The sequence below is a fragment of the Heterodontus francisci genome, chromosome 24 (genome assembly GCF_036365525.1).
Source record: "Heterodontus francisci isolate sHetFra1 chromosome 24, sHetFra1.hap1, whole genome shotgun sequence".
Classification (NCBI taxonomy): Eukaryota; Metazoa; Chordata; class Chondrichthyes; order Heterodontiformes; family Heterodontidae; genus Heterodontus; species Heterodontus francisci.
The window spans coordinates 34224507-34239502 of NC_090394.1; the positions used below are offsets into that span (position 1 = coordinate 34224507).

Below are 14996 nucleotides of genomic sequence, written 5' to 3' on the forward strand. Positions count from 1 at the left end.
CCAAACTCTTGGTTTTAGAAGACTGTATGAGGCGTTCCACAGTTTTGAGGTCTGGGCCAATAATTAAGCGTGGGAGATGGTGTGAAGAAACTGGAGGAGGAGAAGTGGGTGGGAACTGTCACTTGGAATGTAGAAGGAAAGGTTGAGGGAACTGAGATTCCTCAAATGGGATTTGCCTCGTGTGTTTTGTTGGGAACATTAACCACATTATTGAGCTGGATATAACTTTAGAACTGCATTTAACTGTGTTGCACATTAATATTAATCCTTATTTAGAGCTAAGTTCACAGCGTGTTTTATCTAAATTCATTTACTAAAACCTTAGAGGTAAGTTTAAGTATACTTGCTAAATTAGTCAAGTTTACAAGGAGGCGATGGTCAATTCCATCTGCAAAGACTGAACATCTCCCCAGGCTGCTCCCCACATTCTCACCAGTAACAATCTTGTATCCCAGGTCCACCAATGCTGTGGAAAGAGCCTTGCAGTTGGCCACAATCTGCTTCTGGTACACCTTGAATTCCGGGGTCATCGCCTGTTTGAGTGTGACAGCAACTCCTGGCCAGACAGACACGGGAGATTTCAGCAGAGGCAGGACAAGGATAAAGCTTTCCATTATGAGTAAAATGATTCACGTACAGTACTGTTCCAATCAGATCAACTCAGAGCAAATAAAGAACCCTGCTAACTCTATTCTAAGGGAAATGCTGTGTTGCTTACTGAAGAGAAAGAAAGAGTGAGAAAAGGGCAGAATGAGAATGAAAGGGAGAGCGCAAAAGAACAACCTTCTATTTCTATAGCGCCTTTCATCACCTCAAAACATCACAAAGCATTTTACAGCCGACGAGTAACTTTGAACTGTAGTCACTGTTATAATACAAAACATATGGCAGCCATTTGCGCACAGCAAGATCCCACAAACAGCGCTGTGACAATGACCAGATAATCTGTTTCAGTGATTTTGGTTGAGGGATAAATATTGGCCAGGACACTGGGAGAACTCCCCTGCTCTTTTTCAAAATCTTGCCAGGGGATCTTTTACATGCACCTGAGAGGGGAGACAGGGCCTCAGTTTAATGTCTTATCTGAAAGCTCACCCCTTCGATACTGCAGCACTCCTATGTCTAATACACAGTTCACAAAAATCAGCATCAATAAACAAATCAGCCATGACCATCAATTCACACGTTTGCTTAACTGGTTATAACTGCAAGTTCTTGATTTTTCATTAGCCTACTGCACCATCAGCCTGGCCAACAAACAATTAGAATGTTGGTCTTAAAGTTTCCAGTTCCACACCAAACTCTGTGCCGTATAACTCTGACTCTACACACGATACTATCCCACGACTGGTACTAAAGATTCCCATTGATGTAACTCAATTTCTCCTTGTGTGTTATTGCTTCACTTTACCCAAAGCTGTGTCAGCCCAATCTAATGTAAAATGCATCACATAATGTGAAACATCCCTGGTACAAGAAGAGAGGAGAAGTGGGCTTTAGGATGCAGCAGGTCACTTGTAACCCACTTGCTAATTCACTGCTGGAGAAAAGGCACCCATTTTATATATCAATCTTGATTGTTGGAAATAAAACACGATGGGGCTAATTTTAACCTGACCTGGCCATCAGGAAAAGGATGGGATGAGGTTGAACCCCACCCAATATTACTCTCCGTTGACTTTAATCATGGAGTGTGAAATCAGATGGGTGTAAAACCAGAGTTACACCCGATCCTGCCAGTTTCCCAATAGACAGCTTGGGTTAAAATTGTCCCCTTGTGATGTTCTGGATTTTAAAAATAATTTGTATTGTTTTTCGAACTAAACCCCCGCTCCACCCCCTTCCCCCAACCAGCAGGGATTCCAACAATTCACCGAGCACAATTAAAGCATGATGGAGTTGACTGTAAAGCAGCTTCCTTTTTGGAACAATTCCAAAGGCTGGATCTATGGAAGCGGCACTCTTTACCTGCGATTGCATGGTTGTGGGGCCCACCTTGCAGCCCCGGGAAGACTGCCTGGTTGATCAGACTTTCCAGGTTGTACATGATCTCCTTGCCCGTCTTCGGGTCAATGCTGCGGATTCCTGCAGGGTTAGCAAAGCAGAAACTTGCAGGTTATCAGTATCAAGATGACGCCTTTTGTTTTAAAATTCATTTTTAGGATGTGAGCATTGCTGGCAAGGCTGGTATTTATTGCTCATCCCTAGTTGCCCCTCGAGGTGGTGATGGTGGGTCACCTTTTTGAAGGAAGGGAGGTTTCCACCATTGAAGAGAGAAAGACCCACTTGTAGTATATCCCCATTCCCAAACACTGCAACATTATGGGATGAGTGTTCTTCACCACTTCCTCTTATGGGATTTAATTCTTCAGCTGCCAACCATTCTCCAGCATCGCTCCTGAATTTCCAAGAGTGGAGGAGCTGAAATTCATTTGACATTTCATGGAGTCATTTATGGCACAGAAGGAGGCAATTCGGCCCATCGAGTCCATGCGGTTCTCTGTAGAGCAATCCAGTCAGTCCCACTCCCCCGCTCGATCCCCATAGCCTTACAAGTGCCCATCCAATTTCCATTTGAAATCATTGTTTGTTCCCGCTTCCACCACCCTTGTGGGAAGTGAGTTCCAGGTCATTACCACTCGCTGCGTAAAAACGATCTTCCTCACATTCCCCCGGCATCTCTTGCTCAATGATTTGGATGTGGGGACCAAATGTAATATTTCCAAGTTTGCTAATGACACAAAACTAGGTGGGAATGTGAGTTATGAGGAGGAGGCAAAGAGGCTTCAAGGGGCTAAGTGAGTGGACAAGAACATGGCAGGTAGAAATATAATGTGGAAAAATGTGAAGTTATCCACTTTGGTAGGAAAAACAGAAATGCAGAGTATTTCTTAAATGGAGTGAGATTGGGAAGTGTTGATGTCCAAAGGGACCTGGGTGTCTTTGTTCATAAGTCACTGAAAGCTAACAGGCAGGTGCAGCAAGCAATTAGGAAGGCAAATGATATGGTGGCCTTCACTGCAAGGGGATTTGAGTACAGGAGTAAAGATGTATTGCTTCAATCTGTGCTGCAGAACTTGCCATGGCCCTAGCCAAGCTGTTCCAGTACAGCTACACCACTGGCATCTACCCGGCATTGTGGAAAATTGTCCAGGTATATCCTGTACACAGAAAGCAGGGCAAATCCAACCTGGCCAATTACCACCCCAACAGCTTACTCTCAATCATCAGTAAAGTGATGGAAGGTGTCATATCCAGGACAATATCCAGGCTTGAGCTGATAAGTGGCAAGTAGCATTCGTGCCACACAAGTGCCAGGCAATGACCATCTCCAACAAGAGAAAATCTAACCATGTCCCCTTGACATTCAATGGCATTACCATCGCTGAGTCCCTCACTAACAACATCCTGGGGGCTTACCACTGACCAGAAACTGAACTGCAGTAGCCATATAAATACCTTGGCTACAAGAACAGGTGAGAAGCAAGGAATCCTGTGGCGAATAACTCAGCTCCTGACTCCCCAAAGCCTGTCCACCATCTACAAGGCACAAGTCAGGAGTGTGATGAAATATTCTCCACTTGCTTGGATAGATGCAGCTCCAACAACATTCAAGAAGCTCGACACCATCCAGGACAAAGCAACCCGCTTGAATGGCACCCTGTTCACAAACATTCATTCCCTCCACCACCGACGCACAGTGGCAGAAGTGTGTACCATCTACAAGATGCACTTCTGCAATGCCCCAAGGTTACTCAGGCAGCACCTTCCAAACTCGCGACCTCTACCACCTAGAAGGACAAGGGCAGCAGATGCATGGGAACACCACCACCTGCAAGTTCACCTCCAAGTCACACACCGTCCTGACTTGGAACAATCTCACCATTCCTTCACTGTCGCTGGGTCAAAATCCTGGAACACCCTTCCTAACAGCACTGCAGGTGTATCTACCCCACATGGACTGCAGCGGTTCAAGAAGGCAGCTCATCACCACTTTCTCAAGGGCAATTAGGGATGGGAAATAAATGCTAGCCTTGCCAGTGACGCCTACATCCCATGAATGAATAAAAAATTAGATGCTTGTTTACAAAGTACCAATTTGAAGTGACACTGCTAACTGGGTAAGGTGATGGTCTATTGACCACGACACTCCAGTTGATAAACAGCAATAGACAATTTTACCAATGTCTTGCCAAATTAGCTCATTACTCAGGAGATGGTGCTGGAAAACACTCCAGCCAAACATCTTTTTCTCACCTTTTCTGTAGTAGATCATACCGGATCTGCAGCCACGGAGAGTTTTGTGCGTTGTTGTGGAGACCACATCGCTGTGTTCAAAGGGAGAAGGTACCACCCCGGCTGCCACTAGGCCGCTGATGTGTGCCATGTCCGCCATCAGGTAGGCACCATTCTCATCCGCAATCTGCCGCATCCTGGCGTAATCCAGGTTACGGGAGTAGCAACTAATACCTGGCGACAACAAGAGTGCTGTTCAGATGATCAGGAACCTGCTCTGAACGGAGATTCATCCTCCTACCATTCCCTACCCAATACAACTTCAGTTACCTTGACCCTGAGCTCTGCTATTTCCGCCCTCAACCTCTCCGCCTCTGTCTCCTCCTTTAAAAACTCTCTTTTGAACCCAGTTCTTTGACCAAAGGTCGACTGGAACCAAACTTCATCCAGGGAAGGGTCCCCTTCTCTTTCGGGGAACCTATCAACCTGGTGCCTTTCTTACATTTTCTACCTACTTCAAAACACTGCAAAGAAGAAAGCTGCACGCTAGCCCCTACACAATCCAGTGATGTGTTACACAGCGAAAGGCAGTGGCAGACAGTCATGATTCAACAGTATTTCACTCAGAACTGCCTCGCAGGACTCTTGATCTGAACTTGCTGTGGTGAGCACCGTAATATGGAGCTAATGACCCTACCTACAACCAGGAGTCTTTATTTATGGGGGAGGCGGAGGGGTTAAGGTGTGGATACTCTGAACTGGGTGCCACTGGTGCTTACCTGCGATGATGAGCTTTGGGTGGAAGAGTCGAGCATTCTCTGCCAGCCTGTTGTAGTCAATATAACCAGTCTCAGGGTTTACCTAAAGGGAATGAGCAGCAGAGATTTTTTTCTAATTCACGGCAGTTGGGCATTGCTGGCAAAGTCAGCATTTATTTCCTATCTCTAATTGTCCTTCACTGAGTGTCTTGCTAGGCCATTTCAGAGGGCAATTAAGAGTCAACGTTCAGGCAGACTGAGCAAGGACGGTAGACTTCCTTCCCTAAAAGTCATTTGTGAACCAGATGGGTTTTTATGATAATCTGGTAGTTTCATGGTCACCATTACTGATACTAGCTTTTTATTCCAGATTTTTACTTAAAAACTGAATTTAAATTCCAAGCTGCCATAGTACGGTTTAAACTCATGTCGCCAGATCATCAGTCCAGGCTTCTGGATTACTAGTCCATTATCATACCCACTATCCCACCATTCCCTGGAAGATTCCTATGTGCTATCAACAGGGAAATTGTAAATATGTTTACACAGTACACATTTATATTTTTGCTATAAAAAGCATAGAGGAAATCTGCAGAGATTGTGAAGAGTGTAGCCTTCAACCAGAAATCTCAAGGAGGTCAGAAATAGTCAGAGGCACACAACACATTTCATATAAGATGCAAACTCAACTTCGCAATGCAGTTAAAAACAGTGGTGTCTAGGAAACCTTTCTATACTGACAGACCTCCCATGGATGTAGTCTGGGGTTTGCGATGTTTAGCTGGCACCCTGACATATCCCTTTAAGGTTCCTGCTCAAATATTCTTCTTTGGGGAAATATCCAGTAGGATGAATTAATCAATTTTAAATAAATGAATAAAACAGTACAGGTGGCATTTTGTTTAAGAATTGAATGACAGGTATTGCAAAATTCAGTAATTCAGAATTAGGAGGCATAGACTGCACTCAATGGGTCAGACTGAACACTATCACTACCTGGGTTTTGGCCATCATACCCTGGGCTGATCAGGATCGTTCAGATACAATGCATCTGGTGAACAGAACTTCAGTCAAGGATTGGACTGATGCTATGTAGATGGAAGTACACAATTAATGGAATCTCTCACTTTTCCCCCAACATATACCATCACCATCCCATCCATTTCTATTTCTTTCCCTCTCTCTCCCAATTTTCATCTCCCTTATCCTAAAGGCTTTGGTACAGCATCCCACAGGAATTCATCGGTGAGCCTTGATAGTGAGAGTTGGCAGGGCATTCAACTGTGGAGGGCATCGTGCCTAACTCAACTGGTGGACTTTTCAGTTCTAAGTTGGGGGCCCACAGCTGCCTTAGCTAAAATCAGTTATTTCAGCAGAAACAAGGCAACTGACCTGACAGAAGACCACTCAGCCCCTCAAGACTATTCTGCCATTCAATTAGATCGTGGTTGATCGGTATCTTAACCCCATTTGACCATCTTTGTTCCATATCCTTTGATACCCTTACCCAACAAAAATCAACTGAGCTCAAGCCTTCCTGGTCCCTGCATCTCAGAGGCAGAGACTTGAGCCTGCACTTTAGCCTGTCCCCTGTGGGGACACTGTTGACTGGAAGAATGGGTTTCCCAAATGTCCTGCAGAATTTAACTGCAGGGCTCCTTTAAGTGGGGCCCCTGCCCACATGCAGCCTGATTGACAGGCTGGAGACCTTTCAGGAGGGAAGCCTGCTTCACAGGGCCAAAGCCTACGAGAGCAGGTAGGTTTGTTGTTAATTAGAATTTATAAATTCTTTCTCATTACCATACTGGTTAGACAATAATATTTGATTCATAAGGTGCTAAGATTTTCAGAGAGTATGTCTCTATTTGGAGTTATGAGTGTTAATACTTTGGTTTAAACTCATTAGAAATAGAATGTTTCATATCTCTGCAATGTATATACTGTAAAGAGAAAATGGCCAGACCTGTGTCATGAGCAAATGTTACTCAGAGTCTTGGGGGAACGAGATATGTTGAGGGGGGGGGGGGGGGGGGGATGTTGCCCATGGTGGTCCAGGGGGTCCTGATCATGTGGTAAGGGTTGGATGGTGGTCCAGGATTTCTGATCAGAGGGATGGCTGGATGGTGGTCTGGTGGGGGGAGTGTCCCGATGGCAGGGAGGGGGCACAGGGAGGAAGCAGACAGATCACAGCTGCGATGGGGGGCTTACTGGGCAGCTTGTTGGGCCTGGAAGAAACACTCCTGCTTCTCCTGGTCTACAACCAGAGCTGTAAAGGCACTTACCATTTAGGTTCAGACCTTTTCGCCACCTTTAAGCTACCGAGTTTCCCGAAGCCCAGGAAACCCGGCTGCCTGTGGTTAAAAATAGAATGACTGTTAAAAGGAAGACATGCAGTCTCATTATAACAATTAAATGACCCACCCACTTCCTGCGAGTGTATTGGTCACCTGCCCCTCATCCCATCTCCATTAAAGCTAGAAGTGAACAACTTCAGTTCCTGTTCCAGATTTTTTGCATTTTAACTTCTGACACAAGCCCAACCCACCCATTCAGCCCTCGACTTCTGAATAGCCCACCCATTAAATCAACCAGACATAATCAGTTGCAAAGTTAGATTGGCCTTAGTACATGCAGTTATATAGCACCTTTCATGACCTCAGGACACTCCAAAGTGCTTTTCAGCCAATGACGTACTTTTGAAGCATAGCCACTGTCATAATATAGGAAATGTGACTGTTAATTTGTGCACAGCAAGATCCCACAAACGGGACTCTGATAATCATTTTTTGGTGATGTTGGTTAGGGCATAAATATTGGCCTGCACTTTAGGAGAACTTCTGTTGTCTGAAATAGTCCCATGGGATCTTTTATTTCCACCCGAGGGGGTAGACAGGGTCTTGGTTTAATGTCACATTTGAAAGATGCCACCTCCAAGAGTGCAGCACTCCCTCAATACTGCACTGGGAGCGTCAGCCTGGTTTTGTGCTCAAGTGTCTGGAGTACGACTTGAACCCGTGACCTTCCAGCTCGGAGGGGACTTAGATTATATTTCCACACACACTGCATTTCACACAATGAGTCAAGACCAAGTCTAGTGTTCATGTGAACTGGAATGGAGAGGGTGGAGGATTAGTGGGCCAAGGCAAGCTGATGTAGACCATTCTTAAACTTACCCTTGCCATTAGCCTTTTTGATTACCTTTCGATACCTGTGCACTAGCTTTTAGTGATCAGTGTACCTACACACCCAACTCCCTTTGTTCCTCCACAGTGAAACAATTGTGTACAATAATAACAGAACAGTGAGCTCAGTGGAAGTGTTGGGTACACCTGACCTGTGAGCACAATGTGGTGACATGGGAAAGGTGTTCCTTCCCCAATCTGTGTCCTACAAGTTCCTCCTCCTTCCTTCATCTTCAATGTGTTGCAATCAGGATTCAACAACAACTTGTGTTTATATAGAGTCTTTAACGTAGTAAAATGTCCCAAGGCCATTCACTGGAGCATTATCAAACAAAATATAACACCAAGCTACATATGGAGATATCTGGGCAGATGAAAAAAAGCTTGGTCTAAGAGGTAAGTTTTAAGGTGTATCTTAAAAAGGAGAGGGGGTTAGAGAAGTGGAGAGGTTTAGGAAGGGAATTCCAGAGTTTAGGGACTCAGCTGCTGAAGGCACAACCACCAATGGCGGAGAGATGAAAATCGGGGCTGCCCAAGAAACTAGAATTGGAGGAACACAGAGATCTTGAGGGGTTGTAGGGCTGGAAGAGATTATAGAGATCAGGAGGGGTGAGGCCAGGGAGGGATTTGAAAACAAGGATGAGAATTTAAAATCGAGCCATTGCCACACTGGGAGCCAATAAAGGTCAGTGAGCTCAGGGGAACGGAGGATCAGGACTTGATGTGAGTTAGGATATGGGCAGCAGAGTTCACACCATCTCCTACTGTAATTCATTCTTTCCCTGTAGAACCCCTCATTTCCCTCAGTCTTCTCTTCTACAATCCTTAGGCTTTTAAGCTTGTACTAATTTACTCTCTACTTTTTGATCCGTCTCCCTTGCTTGTGTCCTGCATCATGATCATCGACACTTAAGTGGCAGTTTTATCTAGTGGTAGCATTCTTGCCCGAGTCAGAAAATCATGGGTTTGGGCTGCACGGCAGGTATTGAGCCCATAATCTAGGCTGACAAACCCAACACCAGTACTGAAGGAGCACTGCACCGTCAGAGTGCAGTCTTTCAGATCAGGGATTAAACTAAAGCTCTCTCTGCCTGTTGAGGGCGTCATGTAAGATCCCATTGTGCTATTTAAAGAAGAGTGGGGAGTTCTACTAACATCCTGGCCATCATTTATCCCTCAGTCAATACCACCAAAAAACAGATGGGCTGGTCATGTCCCATTGCTGTTTGTGGGATCTTCCTGTGCACAAGTTGGCTTCTGCATTTGACTACGTAACAACAGCACTACTCTTCAAAAGTAATCCCTGTGAAAGCCCTTTGGGACATCCCATGGAGGTAGAAGGTGTTATGCAAATGCAAAGGCAAAAAACCTATAACATTTTCCAGTCCCGACAAAAGGTCATCGACCCGAAATGTTACCTCGGTTTCTCTCTCCACAGATTCTGCCTGACCTGCTTCCAGTGAATGTTTCCAGCATTTTCTGTTCAGATATTTTGTTTTTATTCTTTCATGGGATGTGGGCATCGCTGGCAAGGCCAGCATTTATTGCCCATCCCCAATTGCCCTTGACAACTGAGTGGCTTGCTAGGCCATTTCAGAGGGCAATTAAGAGTCAACCACATTGCTGTGGGTCTGGAGTCACATGTAGACCAGACCAGGTAAGGACAGCAGATTTCCTTCCCTAAAGGACATTAGCGAACCAGATGAGTTTTTACAACAATCAATGATAGTTTCATAGCACCATTACTGAGACTAGCTTTAAATTCCAGATTGTCAGTAATTAACAATATGTCCTTTGGGCACAGATGTGTGTGAAGGGTTGCTGTTAGGTTTATGACAGTTATATATCTATTGCGTACACGTCTTTCTTTCAAGTATTTTTTATGATCAGAGCACTAAAAGGGCAGAGCTGGAATGTTGATGGCTCGGGCAATAAATTAAGGTCCCTGAACCCGTTAGTGCCGCATTTTATTGGATCTGGAGGAAAAAGACTAGACAAACCTATTTTGGGGCAGCAGAAGCATTAGCTCTCGTACTTCTGCTTTTTTGTGCTCAAAAGGTGAAAAAAGCACCATGCATTACTATTATGAGGGGAGATGGTGGTGTAGTGGTAATGTCACTGAACTAGTGCCTCTCCAAGTGGAGATTAATCCTGTCCCTCAGAATTGTTTCCAATAGTTTCCCTACCACTGATGTTACACTCACTGGCCTGTAATTACCTGGTTTATCCCTACTACCCTTCTAAGCTTAGGGATTTATCAACTTTTAATTCCGCTAAAACCGCTAATACCTCCTCCCTTTCAATGCTAATTTGTTCAAGTATATCACATTCCCCCTCCCTGATCTCTACACCTACATTGTCCTTCTCCAAAGTGAACACAGATGAAAAGTAATCATTTAAAACCTCACCTACGTCCTCCTGCTCCACATGCAGATTGCCACTTTGGTCCTTAATGGGCCCTACTCTTTCCCTGGTTATCCTCTTGCCCTTAATATACTTATAAAATGCCTTGGGATTTTCCTTTATCTTGCCCACCAGTGTTCTTTCACGTCCCCTCTTCGCTCTCCTAATTACTTTTTTTTAAGTAACCCCCTACACTTTCTAGACTTCTCTAGTGCCTCTGCTGTTTTCAGCCCTCTGAATACGCCATAAGTCTCCTTTTGTTTCCTTATCCAATCCTCTATATCCCTTGACATCCAGGGTTCCCTAGACTTATTGGTGCTACCCTTCACCTTTACGGGAACATGTTGGCTCTGAACTCTCACTATTTCCTTTTTGAATGACTCCCACTGGTCTGATGTAGACTTTCCTACAATTAGCTGCTCCCAAGTCCACTTTGGCCAGATCCTGTTTTATCATTTTGAAATAGGCCTTCCCCCAGCTCAGTACCTTTATTTCTGATCCATCTTTGTCCTTTTCCATAACTATCTAATTAGCTGAATTGGTCACATTGAGGGTCTAAGGATGAGGAGTCCCTGGTACTTTTCAAGTCCAGTTCTTGCTCCCTTCTTGAGGAATACACAACCTGGGCTTCATGCTGTACCATATCAGGGCAGATGGGAACGTTGACGTGGCAGACACCATCCTTGACTTGAGAAGTTGTTGCAGCGAGGTTTACTCGTGCTGTGGGGGAATATTTTAAGTTGTTTGAAAGGGGGCAGGGAATTTGCGTGTAGGTTCAGAAGGGAGAGAAGCAAAGCTGGAAATGGAAGGCAGAGGAAACAGAGGCTAGAAAATAGACAATTGGCTGTACTTGCTGGTATATACTTCCATGCAAAGAGTTGAGTGAAAAAAACAGTTGAGCTGAGGAAATCACAATATTAAAGAAACAAGTACAGCTGTGAGGAGGGATAATATGCTAAAAGGATCATAAAATAAGGTCATGTGGGTTGAATAGAAGAACAAAAAGAGGGGCAATCACACTGCTGGGAATAGATTATTGCACCACAAATAGTAAGAGGGAGATTGAAGGGCAAATCTCTGAGGAATGCAAAAACCAATAGCGCAGTAATAGAATCACAGAATGGGTACTGAACAAAAGGAGGTCATTTGGTCCATTGTGTCCATGCCAGCTCTCTGCAATAGCAACTCAGCTAGTTTCACTCCCCTGCCTTTTTCCAGAGACCCTACAAATTTTCTCCCTTCAGGTGCTTATCCAATGCCCTTTTTGAAAGCCCTGATTGTAAACAGTTCCTCTTGATCTACTCTGTTTAAATCCTTCATGATTTGTAACACTTTTATCAAATCTCCTCTTTATTAGAGAAACTTCCAAGCCTGTTTGCGAAGAAGACACTGAGACTAGGATGCTTTGACGGAGACCGTTTATTGTTTGCCACAGAGCTTACTTCTCCTCTACTAACACCACCCAGCCAGTGCAGGCTGGCTCTTCTTTATCTATACATCGGAGTACAATTAACTAATCAACACCCAACACCTGTTCACCATATCACCTTCAACTACTAGGTATTTAACATCCATTAACAAAACTTATTAGACACTAACACTCTCAACCTTCTCTTCTTTACAGAGAACAACCCCAGCTTCTCTATACTATCCACGTAACTAAAGCCCCTCATCCCTGGAACCATTCTCATCAATCTCCTCTTCCCTCTAAAGCGTTCACATCCTTGCTAAAGTGCAGTGCCCAGAATTGGACACAATAGTCCAGTTGAGATAGTGGGGGAATTTCAACTAGCCTAGTATTGATTGGGATTGGTGTAGAGGATGCCAACTGTTTAAAATGCATTAAGAACTTTTTTAGCCAGTATGTAGCAAGCCCAACAAGACAGGGGACGGTTCTGGACTTAGTTTTAGGGAATGAAGTTGGGCAGGTGAAAGCGTTTTCAGTGGGAGAGCATTTTGGTGATAGTGATCATAATTCAGTTAGATTTAGTGTAGGTGTGGAAAAGGATGAAGTTAGGCCAGGTGCAAAAGTTCCCAGTTAGGGGCAGACAAATTTTACTAAGCCGAGATGTGATTTAGCAAATGTGGGCTGGAAACAGCCAACTTAAAGTAAGAGCAGTGGGAGGCATTCAAGGAGGAGATAGTGAGGGTTCAAAACAAATATGTTCCCACAAAGAAAAAGGACGTGACTCCCAAATCTGAAGTCCCCAGATGTCAAGGAGCATGCATGGTAGGATAAGGCAAAAAAGGGACGCTTATGTCAGATACAGAGAGCTCAATATGAGAGTAAGCCTAGAGAAGTACAGAAAGTGCAGGGGTGAAATTAAAAAGGTAATTAGGAAAGCAAAGAGAGGGTATGCAAAAATATTGGTAAGTAACATCAAGGAAAACCCAAAGATGTTTTATAAGTACATAACGAATAAGAAGGTAACTAAGAAAAGAGTAGGGCCTATTAGAGACCAAAAAGGTAACCCGTATATGGAGGCAGAAAGGTGTGAGCATGGTTCTTAGTAAATACTTTGTTCCCCTCTTTTGTGAAGGCAGAAGCAATGTAGACAATGTAGTTAAGGAGCAGGAGATTGAAGTAGTAGATGGGATAAACATAGCAAGAAAGGAAATATTAAGGGGTTTGAAAGTAGATAAATCGTCAGGCCCAGATGAAATGTATCTCAGGTTGTGAAGAAAAGCAAGGGAGGAAAATAACGGAGGCTCCCTTTCCTCGCTGGTTATAGGCATGGTGCTGACGGGCTGGAGGACTGATAACATTGTACTGTTTTTTTTTTTTCAAAAATGGAGGAAGGGATAGACCGAGTAACTACAGCCCAGTCAGCCTAACCTTGGTGGTGGACAAAATATTGGAAAAAATTCTGAGGGGACAGTATAAATCGTCATTTCGAAAGGCATGGATTAATCAAGGACACTCTGCATTGATTTGTTAAGGGAAGGTCATGTTTGACTAATTTGATTGAATTTTTTGAGGAGTTAACAAGGAGGGTCAATGAGGGTAACACATTTGATGTAGTCTACATAGATTTTTGACAAGGTTCCACATGGCAGACTAGTCAGAAAAGTAAAAGCCGATGAGATCCAAGGGAAAGTGGCATGTTGGATCCAAAATTGTCTCAGTGGCTGGAAGCAAAGCGTAATGGTCGAAAGGTGATTTTGTGACTGGAGGGCTGTTTCCAGTGGTGTTCCAGAGGGCTCAGTACTTGGTCCTTTGCTTCGCGTAGTATATATCAATATACCATTAATTAGGGGGCCCGATTAAGAAGTTTGCAAATTATACAAAAGCTGGTCATATGGTTGATAGTGAAGAAGAAAGCTGGAGACTGCAGGAAGATATTTATGGACTGGTCAGGTGGGCAGAAAATTCATAAATGAAATTCAATCCAAAGAAGTGTGAGGTAATGCATTTGGGAAGGGCAAACAAGGCAAGCAAAAGTTTTTTTAGTTTTAGAGAAACAGCACGGAAACAGGCCCTTCGGCCCACCGAGTCTGTGCCGACCTTCAACCACCCATCTATACTAATCCCACACTAATTCCATATTCCTATCACATATCCTCACCTGTCCTTATATTTCCCTACCACCTACCTATACTAGGGGCAATTGCTAATGGCCAATTTACCTATCAACCTGCAAGTCTTTGGCTTGTGGGAGGAAACCGGAGCACCCGGAGGAAACCCACGCAGACACAGGGAGAACTTGCAAACTCCACACAGGCAGTACCCGGAATTGAACCCGGGTCGCTGGAGCTGTGAGGCTGCTGTGCTAACCACTGCGCCACCCACAATAAATGGCTGAATATTGAGAAACATAGGGGAACAGAGAGACCTAGAGTGCGTGTCCGCACTTGAAGCTTGCTGGATTTTCATAAAGCATTCGGTAAGGTGCCACACAAGGGGTTATTATGCAAAATTAGGGCTCCTGGGATTGGGGGTAATATATTAGCATGGATTCAGGATTGGTTAATGGAATAAAGGGTCACTTTCAGGTTGGCTAGTGGTGTACCACAAGGGTCAGTACTTGGGCCTCAGCGATTTACAATTTATATCAACGACTTTAATGACAATTAGGGATGGGTAATAAATGCTGTCCTAGCCAGCAACGCCCACATCCCTTGAACGAATAAAAAAAAAAGGATGAGGAGACCGAGTGTAACATATCCAAGTTTGATGAGTAGGTGGGAAAGTAAGCTTTGAGGAGGATACAAAGAGTCTGCAAAGGGACGTAGACAGGTTGTAATTTGGGGAAGTGTGAAGTTATCCACTTTGGAAGGAAAAATAGAAAAGCAGAATATTTTTGAAATGTTGAGACTGGGAAATGTTGCTATTCAGAAGGATCTGTACATGAATTATATGAAATGCCGGTACAGCAGGCAATGAGAAAGGAAAATGTCATGTTAGCCTTTATTCCAA

General features: G+C 44.2%; 1 protein-coding gene across 1 annotated transcript in view; it reads right to left on the reverse strand.

The window, feature by feature from the left end:
• The window catches only part of shmt1 (serine hydroxymethyltransferase 1 (soluble)), a 38286-nt gene that overhangs the window by 14011 nt on the left and 9279 nt on the right, over positions 1 to 14996 (reverse strand). The window contains exons 5-8 of the mRNA XM_068055867.1: positions 5016 to 5097; positions 4258 to 4470; positions 1969 to 2085; positions 434 to 556 (exon numbers count right to left, since the gene is read on the reverse strand). Of these exons, the coding sequence (XP_067911968.1) occupies positions 434 to 556; positions 1969 to 2085; positions 4258 to 4470; positions 5016 to 5097 (535 nt within the window). The remainder of the gene's footprint in view (positions 1 to 433; positions 557 to 1968; positions 2086 to 4257; positions 4471 to 5015; positions 5098 to 14996) is intronic.